The sequence below is a fragment of the Arvicanthis niloticus genome, chromosome 13 (genome assembly GCF_011762505.2).
Source record: "Arvicanthis niloticus isolate mArvNil1 chromosome 13, mArvNil1.pat.X, whole genome shotgun sequence".
NCBI classification, from domain to species: domain Eukaryota; kingdom Metazoa; phylum Chordata; class Mammalia; order Rodentia; family Muridae; genus Arvicanthis; species Arvicanthis niloticus.
Genome location: NC_047670.1, coordinates 23,152,328 through 23,171,263, shown reverse-complemented (window position 1 = coordinate 23,171,263; position 18,936 = coordinate 23,152,328). Strand labels below are relative to the sequence as shown.

General features: G+C 41.1%; 1 protein-coding gene across 13 annotated transcripts in view; it reads left to right on the top strand.

Annotated features, from left to right (window-relative positions):
- Positions 1 to 18,936, top strand: part of Sybu (syntabulin) — a 105,678-nt gene that overhangs the window by 69,907 nt on the left and 16,835 nt on the right. For 5 of the 13 annotated variants that reach the window (XM_076911343.1, XM_076911339.1, XM_076911337.1 and 2 more), the window contains exon 5: positions 16,531 to 16,605. The exons of 6 other annotated variants lie outside the window; for them this stretch is intronic. In XM_076911343.1, the coding sequence (XP_076767458.1) occupies positions 16,531 to 16,605 (75 nt within the window). Of the gene's footprint in view, positions 1 to 2,226; positions 2,391 to 16,530; positions 16,606 to 18,936 lie in introns of those variants that run through there. 2 more of the 13 variants (XM_076911345.1, XM_076911348.1) reach the window with 2 other exon arrangements.

The following is an 18,936-nucleotide window of genomic DNA, read 5'->3' as shown; positions in this document are numbered from 1 at the left end:
TAGGTATTTGAGTGATTCAGGCTGAAAGGGCAGCTAAGATGCTAAAACAGTTATCTCCTCCTTGAGTGGACATAGCACCTGCTGTGTACCAGGCAGAGGGAAGGGGCAAAAGGAGTATGGAAGGCACCTGGTCGTCTTAAGAAGAGAATAAAGAGGGGCCATGTGCCACTTCTAATTATAACCCACAACAACTTAGTCACATAGACACCTGTTATCATAGAAGAATGGACTGCAGATATATTAGTAAATAACCAAAAAGTTGTGAAAGTGGTCCCTGCATAGCAGAAGGACAACTGGCTTTTCTCTCATCATGGTATGTGAGTGTTCCTTCACTACCAAGAGCTATTCAGTGCCCGAGATCACATAGCAGGAGATGTAAGATTTCATGATCTCTACAACCAATCACTTGCTCCATTGCTTGCAAGTGATCCTTAAAAGATGCAGGATATCATTCCTTAGGAATAATTAGAAGATGAGTTTCTTGCCTAATCATAAGCAGAACAAGGACAGCAATAACATACCAAAGTGGATGGGGAAAGACCACAAAGCTTCAACTCTGCACAAATAACTATAGGCAACTAAGGAATGCTGGAGAGAGAGAGAGAGAGAGAGAGAGAGAGAGAGAGAGAGAGAACCTTCTCCAGGGAAGCACACACAAACTGGTCATCCAAAACCAATTCATCATCTCCAAAAACATACAAACAAATGATATTATACATACCCAGCAGGCTATATTTAGAAATATATGTGAATTCACACAGGCATGCACATGTGCATGCATGTGCGCACACACATACACACACACACACACCACACATACACACACACCACACATACATAAACACCACACATACACACACACCAACAACAACAACAAGCAACAGCAGTTAATGGAAAAAGAGGCCATGGATTGGAAAGAGAGCAAAGAGGGTTATATGGGAAGATTTAGAAAACGAAAAGGAAGAGAGAAATGATGTAATTACATTATAACCTCAACAACGAAAGAAAAGTAAGTGGGTTTTAAATATTTAACATCTAAGGCTCTCATTTTATTTTAAGAAATCCCATCAGATGAGCTCTGAAGATTGGCCAGAGCCAGCACAGACATGGGCCATTTCAGACTGACATGTGGTTTTCGAATGGCACTTTCTGTTCAAAGAAGGTAATTATGAGAACTCTACAAGAAGAGGCTTGAGGAAGGCTCAGTAAAGACCCCCTGCTTCTTTGAGAGTTAATTGTGGAAGGAGGTATTCTACTTATATTTAGACACTGAAGTAGTGTGATCTAAGTCACCCTGGAGCAGGTCAGGGAGGGCTAGCAGAAGGGAGAATATAATGACACGAAATGTTCTCTCTTTTTCTCAGTTGTATGGAGAGATAATGGATACTTAGTGTTTCCTCAGTGCTATGGGGGTCATAAGTGTAGCAGAGCAAGCACAGAGCCTAAGCCCCACATGGCACTGGCAAGCAAATATACACAGCCTCCATCTTTGCAATTGTCAGTGTCAGCACTGGACAGAATGCTGGGTTACAGCAGAAACCTTTGCCTGACAAACGTTATTTACTCAATGGATGATCACTTTCATCATAATCCAAAAAAAAAAAAAAAAAAAAAAAAGTTTACAAATTACACAACTTCCAGGCATCTGAATACTCCCCTCCCATTGGACTTCTGTTATTTGTAGTGTTTCAGTAAGAATCATCCTGATCTCAAGGAGTATTCTTATTTCTAGAAAGCTCCTGTTTGGAAAGTGTTCCTACAGTTGTCCCAGAGAGCCCCACATTCCATTTTTCTCCTCCTCAGAACAACAGAGCTCCCCTGCTCTACTCTGCCTGGCAGCATGGTGAAGTGACCTGCATACTTAAATAGCTGTAATTCATGAAGTGCCCAAGATCTTCCCTCAAAATGTCACATGCTTGCCATTGGATTTAGAGCACTGTAGGTGTTTGGTGTCATTTCTGGCTTCTTCACTTGGACATTACGGTTGCATGCTTTGTACTCGTATTGCCAAAAGGACTGGCTACGAGTGTTGCACAAGCGTTTGCTTCCATTTGACAATTTGGTATTTCTGCAAATGCTTTGTGTCCATTCACAAGGGCGACGCTTTCATTTAAAATGCTGCAGTCACCAGGGAAAAGGCTCAGTGCTCTTCCCTGATAGGCCAGCTCTCCCTCTGCCTCCTGTTGCTATGGTGCCCAGCAGAGTAACTTCCTTGCCCTACACACATGTAGGAGGCTCCGTCTCCATGGAAACCCCACTCTGAGATTGTACTCTACTGAGAGATGAGCTACACACACTGTATTTCTGCAAAAGACATACCCCAGCCTGTGGTGGAAGGCTGCTTTCAGAGGCAGTGTTTGCCATGAAAGTCTATGGAGCTTACTCTCTTAGTAAGTATTGTTAGTCACAGTAAGTAAATGGTTATACTTGATCACAGTGAATGTGTGTGTGTGTGTGTGTGTGTGTGTGTGTGTGTGTGTGTGTGAGTGTGTGTGCATGTGTATATGTATACATGTATATGTGGAAAGTTAATTGTAATAGTATAAAAATATATAATGAAAACAAATTTGAACTCTGTCATTTGGGTATTCTGAATGCAGGGTCAATAACTAAAGGTTTCTTTTCTTTAATGCCCTACATATGTTGTTTCAATTCCCTCGTCTTTTGTGAGCTTATGTATGTGAATTTATGAAACGTTAAGTTTAAAATGACTCTGGACAATTATATTTTAACATGTTCTCTTTCCTCTGAGCATTGCATGGTGCATTTGTAAATAGCAAGTGTGGCATTATGAGTGTCTGAGCTAGGGGAATAGACAAGCACGGCCACAATTAACGCTAATTGGCACCTCCCATGGTGGTTTGCAGTGGGCCTGTAGGCTGAGATATGATGCATTTATTATCAAGAGAGAGAGCCAGCAGAGAGAGAGAGAGAGAGAGAGAGAGAGAGAGAGAGAGAGAGAGAGAGAGAGAAAGGGAGAGAGACAGAGAGCGCTTCTGTGATTAGTGAAAGATGCCCATGTCTGCTGTTTAACTATGAAAAATATTCAGGGCACGTCTGTCTGACCTACTTTAATTTACTTTTCTTCCATGGCATCCAGTAGAAATTCAGAAACTCTTCGTGTCTATGGGTTGGAGTGTGGAAAATTTTTTGTGTGTGTGGTCTGAGTTGATGGAACATTTTCTCTTTACTGCACATTCCAATGGTGTAAAGGTTGAATTCTCACTGTTTAAAACATGTGAGTCATCTTAAAGTGCCTTTCATGTGCAAAGCAAATGATTAATGCCCATGGTGTTAAAATTATTAGTAGAAACATTAAAATGGCTATACATATGTTACTCTGACTGTAGTTAAATAGTCTTAAAACTATAAAATTAAGATTTTTAGAACGTCTTCAATAGGCATGTGACATATAATGACTCCAAATAAAAAAGAAAAATGTGCCATGAAGTATAGGATGCTGATATTTAGTGAGAAAGAGAGAGAGAGAGCGAGAGAGAGAGAGAGAGAGAGAGAGAGAGAAAGCACAGAACATTGTGCTAGATTGTAAAGTTATTTGTTTTCCATTATTCATGGCCATTCAAGCAGAGGACATACTGTTTGGTATCATATTTTTCGACAGTTAGTCATAAAGTGGTGGTTGGCCTAAATAGCAGAAGATCCCACACCCGAAAGCATGAATGTACTGATTATGTTCCCAACTTGTCACATGGGTCAAGCTTTAGGTCAACAATTGAATATTTTGTTTTATAAATACCATTTCCATTAGTTGATACAGCAATATGCAAATATGTATATCTGTATCTAATGAATTTATCTTTCTTCTTTATCTTTGAAAGTAAGATGTATGTGTGTGTGTGTATGATGTGTATATGGTGTATATGTGAGTTTGTGTGGATGTGTCTGTGTGCTGTGTGAGGTATATATGCAAGTTTGTATGTGTGTGTGTATGTGTGGTATACTAGGGTATGTATGGTGTGTATATGGTGTATATGTGAGTTTGTGTGTGTATGCTGCATGTGTGTATGCATGGGAGTATGTATGTGGTGTGTATGGTGTATTGTATGTATGTGTGTACTATGTATATAGTTTGTGTTGTGTGTATGTGTACATGTGCATGTGTGTGTGTTTGTGTGTGTGTGTCTGTGTGTTTAACTGACTTCAAAATATTTTTTACCTAAAATGTGCAGACAAAAACATTGTCCATCAATAAGGTTCTTTTGTAAGTTTGATGCCATATGGCATCCCGTAAATATTAGGTGGTATTATAGTAAGATTGCTATAAACGTAGTCATCATTATTGTGACACCACAGAGCAGTCAGGGGAGGTTTTAAATAACAGCTTGAACAGTTTTTTTTTTTTTCAGGCTATTAATTGTACTAAGAATTTACATGCACTTGGCGTTTTGAAGGGAGTTGTGAGTTTCAGTGTACAAGAGAATGTAACTATCCCAAAGTGGAACATTTTGACTTTTTGTCCATTTCAAATAGGTTGCTTTGTGTTTTGTTAAATAGTTACACATGCATAACAGAATGCTTTCCAATTCATTGTATTGCCATAACAGTGGCTCTTGAAGTTTTTACAGTGTGGGAGCAAAGGGAAGGAAGCTAAGCCGTAGAACAATTCTAGTTCATATTTATGCAACGAATCGAATATGGAACAATTAAAACCTGGGCTTGGGTTTTTTAATCTCACTTCCTGAAAATATTTCCATTCATGGTTAGTGGAGTGGATAAAGTATCTTAAAGAAAGAGTAATTGCATTAAGTTGAAAGATTAGGGAATGGTGGGGGAGGGAGGGATGGGAAATGACTGATTGGTATGTATAGAAACAGGCCCCATGCTGGGAGTTTTCCTTCTGCACTAATTCTGTATGACATTAAATCAAAAAATATATAAATAAATAAATGGGATGAAAAATAGAAATCGGTGGTGCCATACGCGCAGAGCGTGCTGGTGCTTATTTTAAAGCACGCGAAGAGTTGACCTAGATTATACTTTGCAACTTTATTTTCATTTTGTCATTTTCGCTTCTGCTTTTCTCTCTGGCATATTCTGTTTCTTCCATCTGTTTGCCCTGGGAAGAATGTGGCGTGTGTAAAAAGGAGTCTATCATTAGCCCACTGGAATAAAAAATGAGTTGGGGTGGGGGAATCTAGAGATTAAGAACTCAGAAGCAATGTAGATCCACACACCCCACCTACATTTTGCTAAGCACAGTTTTACATGTACATCACTCAGATGATCTAGTAAGAGTAAGCTTCTTTTCTAGTGAGTGGTCCAAGACAATTAAATCTTTAACATCATCCCTATTCACAAAGCAGCTTTCAGTTTTATTTTACAGGTCTAAAAAATATGCCCTTATTTTTACAATTGTTGCTGGTCATGCATGCATATGCTTGGGCAGCTTGTCACAGTTTGTATGTTAAGTGTTTGGGTTGCTGTCCTATCATTCATTGACTCCTGGAGCATTAGGCAGTCTTGGTTAACAGTTCTGTATGCTGAGTCCTTCACCAACAGTGGAGCTTGTGGCTGTTCAAGTGGAGGGGTGTTCCCTTGGCTGATGCAGTGGTGACATTGTTCATGGAAACCAGATAGTCCTGAGTCTGGTTTCTTGTGCTCACTTCAGCTACTAAGATAAGCAGCTCCACGAGTCTCTTCCAGGAAGATCTGATTTCTGTTAAAGACTAGGAGCAGGCCTGACTGCGCTTGAGCAACGGGTTCTATGCCAGAACCTGATCCCGGTTTACAGCCTGACACCCAATGCTTTCTTCCTGAGCAGCAGTATCAGGGAGGGATCACAGCCATAACCGTAGAAGTGAGTTCATAAAGAGACATGGTTTGGATCTACACAGAGTGCACCACTGTCTGCATGCTGCCAAGCCCTGTACCTTGAGAGCTGGCTAGGGCTTGGCAGCTTAGCAATTCTACCATCAGTGTCTGCCACCATTCAACAGAGCTGAGCCCAGCTCCACACTAGTGTTGCTCGCTAAAATATTATGCTTTTATTATGATCTCTGGGTTGTATTTAACTGGTATTTCTAAATCATTCTGTATTGAGATATAAAGTTTTCTAGAACAAGAATTGTCTTTTCCTCTTCTCCCTTACCCTGCCCTCCACTGCTCACCCTTTTTCTCTGTGTTACTCTGTCAATCATTCCCATGTATTTTGTCCTCTCTCTTAGTCACTTCATTATAGTTTGTTTTGTTAGATTTTTGCCACTTCTTTCTTATGAGCATTGCACATGATGTGTACCTAGAGAAGAGCACTTATGATGGTGTGAGCCAGAGAGCACGGCAGAGACCTGTTTCCATCTGGAGAACTGTCATGAAAACCTCCCTTGCCTTCCCATATTCCATTCTCTGCTTCATAGCAGGACTGACCATTATACCAAGATGTGGTCTTTTTTTTATTTGTTTGTTTGTTTCATTTCCTTGCACTTAAAGATAATTTTGCCACCTTGAACACACATATTCTTGAAAAATATGATGAAATTCAAAAGTACATTTAAAAAAAAACCCTAAAGCAATGTTTTTTTCTACCTTTCCATTCTCTGTCTTTACCCAGTTCCTTGTACTTGGTAGGTCTTCAAGAGATGCTTGTGAATAGGCACAGTTGAACCTAGGAGGTATTTTTGTGCCCCTAGATGGCAAGGTAGTATTGATTAACTCCAGTTAGCTTTGTCCTTTGGACCCTTGTTTTTACAAGTACCTCTTCAGGGTGCTTGTAAATGTAAGGCACCTGAATGTCACATCAGATCTGATTGCTTGGGGGCATTTTCCTCCTGGCCTTTCCAGACCCTGCTTATCTTCATTTTGCTACCATGCCAACATTCTCCAGTGGTCATAAAGAAAGTAGCCTTCATTGTTTGTAAGGCTCTGCTTCCCTTTCGATTTTTCATAAAACATCTTGGTATGGAGAAGGAAGGAGCAGAAAGAGCAAAGAACATTAAGTACACTCGACTTTAAAAGTTAGCTTGGACAGAGGGTGGGGCACATTAGCTGGGCAGGCAAAGGCTTGGCCCGAGAATGTGTGCTCTGTGCCAGCTGTCACCACTGAGAATGAGATCCTGGGGATGCTTCCATTAAAACAATCCATAGACATGCAGAGCTCATCTTTGGGCAGAGCATCATCTAATTGTGAGTGCCCGTCATTCTCTTCAAAAGATATATATCATTAAAATAAGCAGAAAGCCCTTTTAGAGGAAAGGAAGGGGCAAAGGGGAATGTGCAGAAGCTTGAGACTCTTAGGAGGAGCTTGAGGGTAGGAATGGTTTGCAGTTGATAGACAGTGATGGAGGGTACAGAACCAGAGCCCATTGCTGAAGATAGACTACCTTCCCTTCCTTGCCTGCACCCAAGTTCCAGGAGAGCAGGGGTAGAGTACAGCATCCCAGGCACCCATCCCCGAAGAACTACAGTTTCTTCTTTGGCTCTCCTGGAGGCAGAAAGAGGAAAGGAAACAGCCCATGTAGAATTGCTGACCAAGGAGACCCTGAGCATATCCTGGCTCGCAACATTATTTCCCATCATTCATTGTGCCTGACATCACCCTCACCCACCCAGACACAGTGTAATCTTTAGCACTGTGACAGCACCATATTCTAAACAGGTGTCAGAGGATGGGAGAGAGGGCCCTCCCTATCTACCCTGTACCTGCTTTCTTTTGAGCCCTTTGCATGATCTAGACGCTCTCTGATGGTGGTCAGGCTCTCCCCTTGAAAAATTTCTACATGACTTCACTATCCAACCTTTCCTCTTTTCTGTTTATGTTCCTTAAACAGATGTCACAATTAAAGCAACCACCCTGCGAACTTGCATCATTTCTCCATCTGTGTTTGTTCCCATACTCTGTAATTTGTTTTATTTTTATTGGAGTGTACGGGGATAAATCCAGCATTGATCTTTGACTATCTCAAGCCATTCAGATTGTAGTATTCAGTTTTTTTTTTTTTTAGTAGTTCCTCAGGCTGTGTGCCAGATAGATTTTCCATTTTCTGACTGAAATAATTTCTGGATTTTTTCTTGGGGGGGATCTGCCCTTTGATTGAGTGGGTTTATACATACCTCTTTTGGGCTGTTCCTTTATGTAGGTTGCAGTGCAGCCAAGTGTGCCGTACAAGATGAAAGTATTTTTAATGTTTAACTTTTCCTGTTAAATTCTTTTGTTCACCTGGAATTTTGCACAGTTTTTTGTACTAGAACTTAATTTTGTAAACGCACAAGCTCTGAGAGAAGAGACCTCACACTCATCTCTTTCTCCTTTAACATGTTCTCCGTCTTCTAACTGTAACTGTTGTCCCGATTTCTGCCCAGACCCCCACACCCTTCCCAGACCATGTTGTTATGCTTTTCATAAGGCATAACTTGGTTCATATCACGACCTCATTCACAGATGGCCTTCAGTATGACCTGCATCCCTCTTTCCAAAGCATGGCTTTCTCAGTTTTCATGCCTTGATACAATCCTCCCATTTTGGCTACAGTTTTTCTCATCTGATTACTGTATTTCATTCAAATAAAAAGCTGAATGGCCTGCACACCTGCCCTGTTTCCCTTCTTCCATGGTTCAGTTTCCATTGGTCCTGTTTCTTAATCTCAGGTCCCTTCCTTTATTGCTTTCTGCTTCATGCTCTGCCTGTCTCAGTCAGCACCTGTCTCTACTGTAGAGCCAACTGCCTTGATGCCCTCACTCTTACAAACAATTTCTTCCTCTGCTGTGTACTTTGTGCCCTCTGTGTGTATGTGTGTGTCTTAGTCAGGGTTTCTATTGGCTGTGACGAAACACCATGACAAAAAGGCAAGTTGGGGAGCAAAGGGTTTATTTGGCTTACATTTCCACATCACTGTTCATCACCAAAGGAAGTCAGGATAGGAACTCAAGCAGGGCTGGAACCTGGAAGCAGGACCTGATGTAGAGGCCTTAAGGTGTACTGCTTACTGGCTTTCTTCTCATGGCTTTCTCAGCCTGCTTTCTTATAGAACCTAGGACTACCACTGGGATGGCACCACCCACCCACAGTGGGCTGGATTCTCCCCCACTGATCACTAATTGAGAAAAAGCCTTACAGCTAGATCTCATAAAGAAATTCCCTCAACTGGTGCTCCTTCCTCTTTGATGACACTAGCTTGTGTCAAGCTGACCCACAAAACCAGCCAGTACAGTGTTCTACATCCATCGTGCAGCCTAGCTGCTTGACTGTAAGCTCTTCCAGTTCCCCGAGAGCTAGAACTGTGTTCTCCATGTTGCTGCCCTACACAGAGCCCTAGAGTGTACAAGACACAGCACATACTTGACATGAACTGATATAAATGTCATCGCCCTGGAATCCAGCTGTTAGATCTTTGTGACTTATGATGATCAGCTCCCAAACTGGGAGGAATTCAGACTCAGTCAAGTTGGCACAGACTCGGGGACGCTCGTCATCCCTCAGAACTTCAGGTCCCTCATCCTTCCTCTTTCTAGGAATAGAAGGATGCAAGGGAACAGTAGAGGTGGGGTTCTGGAGCAAGAAGGCTCTGAGGACACACAACTTACAGTAGCATTGTTATCCAGCACTGGATTTTGTTGTCGCTTATCCCTTCCAGGCCTATGGAACTGTCTTCTGGTGTCAGTACCATGCCTTCCGCATTTCTGTTCATGTCATCAATTAAGCACATTAAATGGGATAAGGATGAGGATAGAGCAGGGTGACATACTGTCAGAGGTTTCCCTCGAGGTTGATGGGCAGTTCATTAGTCAGGCCTCTCTGGGTACCGAAGCGTGCTATCATCCAGTGTACATGGCAGCTTCGTTTGTCAGAGTATCTTAAATGTTTGTATCAAATGTCTACTGAATTCCAGACATGTGCTTTATATGACAATCTCAACCATGTCAGAAAAGAGAAGTGTTTTTCATATGTGGCTCTCAAGGAACAAGGAACTACTGCTGGCTCCTTTTTGCATCCATATGGGACTTTTTCTATAATTTATGTTGATCAACACCAATATCAATAGGGGGTGAATTTTTTTCACAATTTGTCTCTTTAACTACAGCCTCCATATTTCCCCCCATTTCCAACCTGCTACCACTATGTAATTACATGAAAGCTGGTAGTATTTCTGAAAGGGATCGGATCCCTAAGCATTATCAGAGCCTTTCCTCTACCACTCAATGAAACATTCCTTGAGTCTACTGCATTCCATGAACCATGCTTACCTCTGGGGATACAATGAGGATTAAGACACAGGCCTTCCAGCCAGAAACCCTTAACAGAGTTTTAAGAGTTGGGTAAGATGAATGGACGTGGAATGAAGGGAGTATTGTTTTATATATATAATTAACATCAATCTGTCAATTCAACCTAAGGGAACATAGGAAAAAAAGACTTTTTTTGGCTTGGTCACACCCCCTTCCAGGAGGCATCACTGAATTCCAACAAAGAAGGAATTTTTAGTGCTGTGAAATTTGTCAGGATAACTGCACTTCCTACAACCTTGTTCTCTTGGAAGTGGTGGTGAGTAAGCTCACGGACAAGCATGTTAAAAGCATATCCACAATAACCACGCAATGTGTTGAAAGCTTGTGAGGCTAAGACCATAAAAGAGGGGCACCCACTCTCTTCTTGAATCTGGTAAAGGTCAAAGGTCAACTGAGACCTGAAGAACAGGTAATAGTTTGACAAGCCTTGAGGTAAAGATAATAACTCTAGCAGAAGAAACATCATGTGTAAGTGTGTGGTATAGGCATCACAGGTCACACTAAGGTCAGTGAACTTTGTCTCACTTGTGTCTTCCATAAACCCAGGTGACCCAGAGGCGCTTAAGCGAATTATCTAAAGAGATTTTATGCTCTAGAACAGAATGAAGGACAAAGTATCTGGGGCCATGTCCAATGGTTGGGCGTAGCCTGGAAATTGAAAGTGGTGGTTTCAGCCAAACATTAGGTGGAGTTTGGGGAATCCCACTGCAGAGCAAGGAGGAAGGATTGTAGGAGCCAGAGGGTCATGGACACCACAAGAAAACCCACAGAATCAACAGACCTGAACTCATGGGGCTCACTGAAACTGAACTGAAAATCAGGGAGCCTGTATAGGTCTGGCTTAGGCCTTCTGTTTATATGTTATATTAGTGTAACTTGGTTTTCTTGTGGGATTCCTAACAGAAGAAGCAGGCTGTTTCTGACTCTTTTGCCTACCTTGGGGGCCTTTCTCCTTCTCCTAGATTGCCTAGTTCAGCCTTAATATGAGGGGTTGTGCCTAGTCTTATTCCAACTTGATATGCCATGTTTGGTTGATATCCCTGGGAAGTTTGCCCTTTTCTGAAGGGAAATTCGGGAAGAGTGGATAGGAAGGTAGGAGGTGAAGATGGGAGGAACTGTGGTCAGGGTGTAATACATGGGAGAATAATTTTAAAAAGAAAAGGAAAAAATGGAGGTTCAGGTAGAGCACACAGGATGGGAAGGAGGAGGCAGATCAACATCCAGGGTTGAACAGCTGACGACAATATGTAGTTGACACATTGAAAACAAGATCCTGGTTTTCATACTAGCTCACCATAAAGAGTCACTTAGGCCACTTGTAAAAGAAGAAAAGTGGATGATGGCATGATGGAATTTTTAGAGGGACATTTCCATCAGCAGATGAGGAGAACAAGGACTTCGGGTCAAAGATGGAGATGCTACAGGTGACACTGCTGCAGGGACTCCTGTTATTGATCTAGTACAAACCCTTATCTAATAGGTGTTCTGGTACTGAGAATTCATTTTAAAACATTATACTTATAATATGTTATCCTGTCTGAGAATGCTGGCTCATTCCTGTTAGGCAAGAAACTCGAGGGAAGCTGTTTAGCGGCAGATATACTAAGCATGGCTCCACATGGATCAACAACCTGATGATGATGATGATGATGATGATGATGATGATGACGATGATGACGATGATGATGATAAAGAATGCCTATTGTGCAATTAAGGAAAACATCATGATGTTTAATGCCACAGTAATCCCAAGCAAAAGGAATTCTTTAATTACTTCATTGGAATGAGGAAGTTGAGGCATAGTGAGGTTGAGCAATTGCCTGAGGTCATACTGTCCTTAAATGGAGGAGTAGAAAGATGACCCCCAAACCTGTTGGCTAGAACACACTTCAGCAGAAAGAGTTGACAGTTGCATGGAACACAGGCAGTATGAGTCAAGACTCTGCCAAGTAAAATCCATCAAAATTTCACATTCTGGATGTAAAATGTGTAAAAAAACAACTCCCAAAATATATACTATAGTGTCTAACTATATTTGAAATAACAGTCAAACCTTCTGTCCCATTCTGTCAGAGGCAGCTTCTGAGAAAACTGCCTTGTGAGTCATCTCAGGCAAGGAGTGCCTGAGAGCAGTGGCTCTATTGTTTCTGTAGGCCTAGAGGACCCATCAGTACCTTAGCCCTGTCTCACTTGTAAGTTACTTAAGTTCATAAAGACCATTCTCAGTGAGTCAGAGACATGTTTCCAGGTGACATCAATGCATCCTCCGAGAATCACACAGTAATTAGAAGGATGATCATGGGTGACTTTTAGAACAAGACTGGTCTAAAATAGGTCCCATCACTGCCTGACCTGCTCTGCCAGCAGTTACGTAACTCCCCAAGGGCATGTTGGCACAACATCAGCTTTAGCTCAGGGATGCTTACATGACAATATCTTCACTTTGCTTTTAACTACTCTAAAGCAGGCCGGATGTTTTCTAATAGAGATCTTTCAATGGTGGCTTTCTTGTCTCAAAAAATAAAACCCAAGAAACAAAGCCTTCATGTAAAATTCAGACATTTCCCTTACTTTCAGCTCAATCTTAGAGCTTGATCTGAAAAGTAACATCAAGCTCTGAGCTGCCATGGTCAATGGCACCCACCTGTTTGCCCTCTTCACCTTCCCGTGACCAGGGCTGTCTCCTTCAGAGAGATTGTGTGCAAAAAACCAGTAACTTAGTTACCTTCTCACATCCACTTTTCTCCTTGTCAAAGCAAGAGGCAGAGTTGTGGAAACACCAACAAGGCCACCAGGCCATGAAGAACCTCTTGATGTTTCAGGGCCAAGCAGAGTAGGACGTATCATAAAGGGCAGCATGACCACAGCTACGTTGGCCCTGAAAAGTGGGATGGAGTAGAGCATAGCTTCTAGGTGGTGGTCGGGGGTGTTATGCTTTGTTTTGCTTTTGTTTTCTGAACTCTTTGGCCTCTGTAATAAGATGGAAGTGGGTATAAGGACAGATGCTCTGTAGAATATTTCTTTCTACCTATGGATCTGTTATATGTATATTTGTTCTAGAGTTTTGGAAACAAAATGGGAAGGAGTTGCATTCCTGGAGATGAAACAAATATCAGTTTGAAAAATCTAGGAGTTGGGGTGTATCTCAATTGATAGAGTGTCTACTCAGATAAGTAATGCTCTAGGCTTACTCCCCAGCACCCAATAAAGCAGGGCATGGTGGGGCACACCTATAATCCTGGAAGATAGAAGGTAGAAGGTAGAGGTTCAGAAGTTCAAGATCATCCTCAGTTCTATACTGAATTTAAGGTCAACCTGAGCTACATGAGACTCTGTCTCAAAGAACAAAATAAATAGAACAAAAACTAGATAATAAATCCATCTCATTTTTTTCATCAACAAGTGACTGAAGTAATAAAGTTTTATATAGATTGTATAATAAAATATTAAGTAGAAATTAAAGGAATCCGGGAAAATTATTTGGAGACTTTTCATATTTTCCTCAAAGATTATGTTGAAGCCAATCTATGCCTCTGTGATTCATAATAAAGAAATTAAGAAATAGATTTTAGGATACAGAGAGAATAATAAAAATGTCACTCTTCTATAGAGAAATGACATGCTAGGTGTCCACACAGCAGTATGACCCAATCCTTTGCCTCTCTGTTTCCCACTTGCCTGCCAGGTATTTGCTTTATGCACAATGACCACTAAGGCAGTATATCAGAAGACTATTAGAGGCTGTAATATATGGAAATCAGACACATCTTTTGTTTGGTATCCATCCATCTGACAAAGGTGTTCACATGTTTTCTCAAAGAAGAGGCTAGGAAAAAACTGTGTCAAGTAAGAGCAACTCCTGATGTTACCAGTCACAGACTTGGGATCCCATGATTCGGGAGGATTTTTAAGCTCACCTGTCTCCAAGTTCCCTGTGTGGCCTTGTGAGTGTCACCTCTTCTTCTCACGTCATTATTTCCATTCTTGGCTCCTTCTCCTCATACCTGTTCCTCTTTCTAGGTGCTATTGTCTCAAATAGTCAAGATAGTTTCAAAAGCTGCCTAGTTCTGTGCTCCTCCTGCCTGATGTCCTAGTCCTTTAGCCAGAAGTAGTCTATGTTGCTCTCTTTAGGAAAACTTTGTCCCAACTGTGATCTTTGTTTCTTCCTGAAACAAAAGATCAGATATCCACCTGCTGTTTGTTAGGCATGAAAAGAACTGTAGGACATTAAAATATAAGTTAGTGATGTCTCCACCTTGTTGAACTCTTGGTTTCCAGCAGGTGCTCCTGGACCAGACTCCTCTAGAAGGCTTTGCTAAATGGGTCTTCATTGTTTAGTTTCTCACAACAGTGACAAGTTCAGTCAACCAATACAGTTAAGATCTAAGGATGCACGTACTTGCTCAGACTCTAAAAGGAAGAGGAGCAGTCCTTACTCTCCTTTGCCAGAGTGTCTGCTGTTTATTTCTTCATATCTGTTCTGAATTTTTCTTTCCTACCCATATGCCATGACAGCTTCACCCCTGCTGAGTTCCTGCTCCACATCCTTCCCCTGTGTCTGCTTCCATACAGGTTGGAATCCAGATGTGACTCATAGAGGGTGATTATAAGAAGATAATTAAGATAGTAGCAATCCTGTGACATAGATACTATTTTGTTTACCTACACAGCTTACATAGCCCCTAAAACTCAGCATGACACAGCTTATGGCAATCTTCCCTTCATGGATGAATGCAAGGCATAGAGAGGTTATGGACTTTTCTCAAAGCCACATAGCTAGTGCACATGGGTACCCATAAAAAAACAAAAAGTAGCTTTACAAGGATTAAACATACAAGTGATAAAAACAAGAAGTAATTCATGAGCCAGCATGAAAGGACACGAAGAGGTAGAAACCAGAGCCTGGCTGATTCCAGTGTTATAACATTGATAGCATAAGGGTAAAAAGTGATGCTTTGAGATGTCAAGGGTATAAGTCAGTGTGAAACATCACTGTTTGATGACTTATGAACTGGAATGTTCTCACTGCTGCTATGAAGGGTGAGTTGGAGGCTGAGCATGCACAGGAGACTGAGTTGTACCCTGGGTGTTAATGACCAAGAGACAAAGATGAGGGGAGACATTTAAGGCTGTTATATTTCAGAGTTGATTTGTAAATGTGCTTAAGTATGGAAATGAGAAGCTATTACAGAATCCTGGTGGATGCTTTGGCAGTGAGTTGTAAATTTTATGCTGTCTTAGTTTCAGCAAGTGGGAGTTTTTCGTTCATTGAGATTTGGCAATACATGCTGATAATACTATTATCTTCACAAGAAAAGAGTGGATAAAGAGATCTAAAAGAGGAAGAAATATGCCCATCTTTTTTTTCTGTCTTATATTCTGGACTTAAAGTCACAGCCCTGTCCTGAATTCTACTACTGCCAGCATCTTGTCCACATTCTGTCCCCCAACCCCTTCCTCACCTTCCTCCATTCCTGTCCCCAACAGGATATTCTGCTTCTACTCATCCCTGTCACCTTTGTGCTCCTCTTCCCCAATTTAGATTTTTCTGCCAGACATGCAGAGCAGCCTTCTCATTTTGGTAAACACTAGTTGAACACTTCTTAAATAGAAGCAACATCCTTTCCAGCTAGATATCTTTAAAGGGGCAGAGACTGTTCAGCCCAGCAAAGTGATGGACAGAAAACAAGTTAACATGTAAGTTAGAAAAATACTTTAGGAAAGATGTGCCATTATTACCAGGTCCTCAAGATAATCAGTTAGAATAAAATTCATGACCACTGTGTGTGGACCTCTTCCAAAAGCAGTGGGGGATTGGGCATTCCTGGAGCCCACTTGCCATCAAGCCTGTTCCCCACATGAGAGGCAATAGAGCCCTATTTGAGAGTCCTTTTTTTTTTTTTCTGTTCAGTATCTCTGCCATGAATACATGGACCACATCAAAGAAAAGATTGGTTTACAAACCAATCTAAATCTGACTCTTCTTTTAAAATGGACCATGAGGGCCTTAAGCCATGGGTCCACTGCAAAGTCATACTAAGTTTGCATCCTAAGTTTTTTATGAATTTGCCTGGTTGAGGAACTTGTGTGTGTGTGTGTGTGTGTGTGTGTTCTCTGTGGAATCTTGAACATATCCCCCTTTTCTACCTTAGTTTACTTACCTATAAAATGAGAGTGAATATATGAATACTATTACTAAACAGTTGAGGAAATTCCTGTGAAATTTACTAAGAAATGACAATGCCAGGTATACAGCAAACACTCAGTACATTTTCATTATTATTGTTTCAGTAAAACCACAACTACAGTACAAGGATCAAAAGACATTGCAGACAATATTATGTCTGCCCCAGAGAAAGACCCACAGTAAGTCCTGTGCTGAACTCATATATGTTTTATAATCACTTGCTAACCACGGCAGTTTACCCTGGAAAAGTTCCATTAAAAGATCCTAAAACAAAGCAAAACTGTGTAGTGTGTATATGTGCACATACAGTTTCTTAAGGCAGAAAATTATAAAAACAGGCTGCTACTCCAAGAAGCTGTAGAATTGCCATTGGGTCTGAGTCTTGCTTTCAGAAAAATCCAGGGAAAGCCACTGTAGCACTCAGAAACCTGGCCAGGTGGCTTTCAGGGTCCTAAGAATGTAAGGGAGGAGGTATCCAAGAGTAGTCTCTAAAAGAGCCACGGGTCATGGGCAACTCCGCCCAGTTCATTCCCTTATCTTTGTTGGCTTGGCGACCTGTTCTTGGCAGATATTCAGGCATTCAGGCGATGCACCTGTTGAACAAGAGTGAATGAAAGAACTTCAAACAAGGCAAAAAGAAAGTTCAGCAATGCAGGGAAAAGTGAATATTTTAACCAAAGTCACTGCCACCCTGGCAGTGGTTTTGGGGTTTTGGTTAAAATTTTAAAATCTTTCTTAAGCTTTAGATATGTTCGTTTTCTCTCTCTTTCTTTCTTTCTTTCTCTCTTTCTCTCTCTCTCTCTCTCTCTCTCTCTCTCTCTCTCTCTCTCTCTCTCTCTCAAAGGTTAATATATTATTTACTTAGCAAATGTTTGTTGACCATTTGTCCTGCCACATGTCAGGATCTGCTGTAGGAAAGAGAATAACAATTACAACCTTGTATGGCTGTTGTAAAGAGAACATGAGTTTGTACATAGAACATGCTTGATACACGCATTGATACCCATACTGTCAACGAGTTAATAATTACTTTACTTTAGCATGCAAGACCCTCACCACAGAGCTTAACAATTATGAATTTTCCTAGGCAACACCCATAGATATTCCAGTTCTGAAGGTGTAAGAGGAGGTGACATAGGAATGTGCATTTTTTAATGGCTGTCATAACTGACTGTGTAGCCCATGGAATGGAACTTCAAGAGAAGTGGACTTTTTCTTTATGTTCTGCCCAATTTCCAAATGGAGATTCAGAGCCTAGATTTAAAGGTCTCTTGACTCCAAAGGCCTCTCACTGCTGCATCCAATGTCTCAATTATTTGTGAAGTAAAACATTACATATGTCACCACACTTATATTTTTTGTGATAAGAAAAATATGCATATGACCAGGAATGATGGTAAAGTAAAAATGTGTTTGTATTTGCCCTTTCTCAAGTCACTTTATGATACCCAAAGAAGGGCATGATTGACAGATAATTATTATCCCTTGAGAAAGTGCTCTAGAATATAGTAAATTGCATGTGGTTTTAAGATTTGCTTACACAAAAGCAGATACCCCACACCTATAATCCTGGATCTAGTTTTAATCTAATAACAGTTCTCAAGCTTTTCTCATGTCTACTCACCTATGTTACTCTTCCCATGATTGCAGTGTGCCCCATGGCTGTTCTCCTTCCAGATTTAGCCACTCACTCTTAATAGGCACTAAGAGTATCTTTCAGATGCTTCTGAGATAAACAAAGTTGAAGGAGTCTAACTTTCTCTTAGTGTATGGTGCTATTGTTTATATATGTAAGTACATGGGTGCTCCAGCAATTGAGTGTCAGTCACAATAGAAGCAAATCGATTCTGAACTTATAATCATAAAAATGAAAATTATACTTACAGCTTTTAAAGAACATTTCTGTTTCAAAATATAAACAAGACTTTGCCTCCAATGGTTTTATTACAAGTTCCTTTTCTGAACAGCACGTGCAGCAGCCTTAGACAGCTAAAGAGTCAGAAGGTTCTGTTTGGCTGCTGAACATTTACTTCTCAGATGCTGTCTGTGACTGAGCCCCAGAGCCTTCCCAGCCAAGAGTCAGCCTCAGCAAATGGGCTTTAGGGCTTCCCATAGGATCTGTAGTAACTGTGTGTGCACTGCTCCAGCTATTCCATGATGCTGTGGTTCACTTCAGTGAAAGTGACGTTTCTGTCTTACCCAGAGGCAGTTAAAGAGAATAACTGTGTATTTACCAGGGTGGAGGAGATGAGAATGGGAACAGAAATTGGCGTTGATTTGAACTGAGGATATAGAAGGCTATATCCTGAGTTAATTATAAATCGTAATGGCAAAAGATGCAGAAGACTTGCAGCTACTTTCATGGGTGGTTTTGAAGGAGTTGTCAGTGCTTACTAGACAGGATTACCATGTGCTCAAATGCATAAGGACCCAATAGCGTTCCAAAATCAGGCCTAAAAGTAGCATCCTCAAGACTCGAACACAAACATTAATTTAAAAGGAAGTTTAGT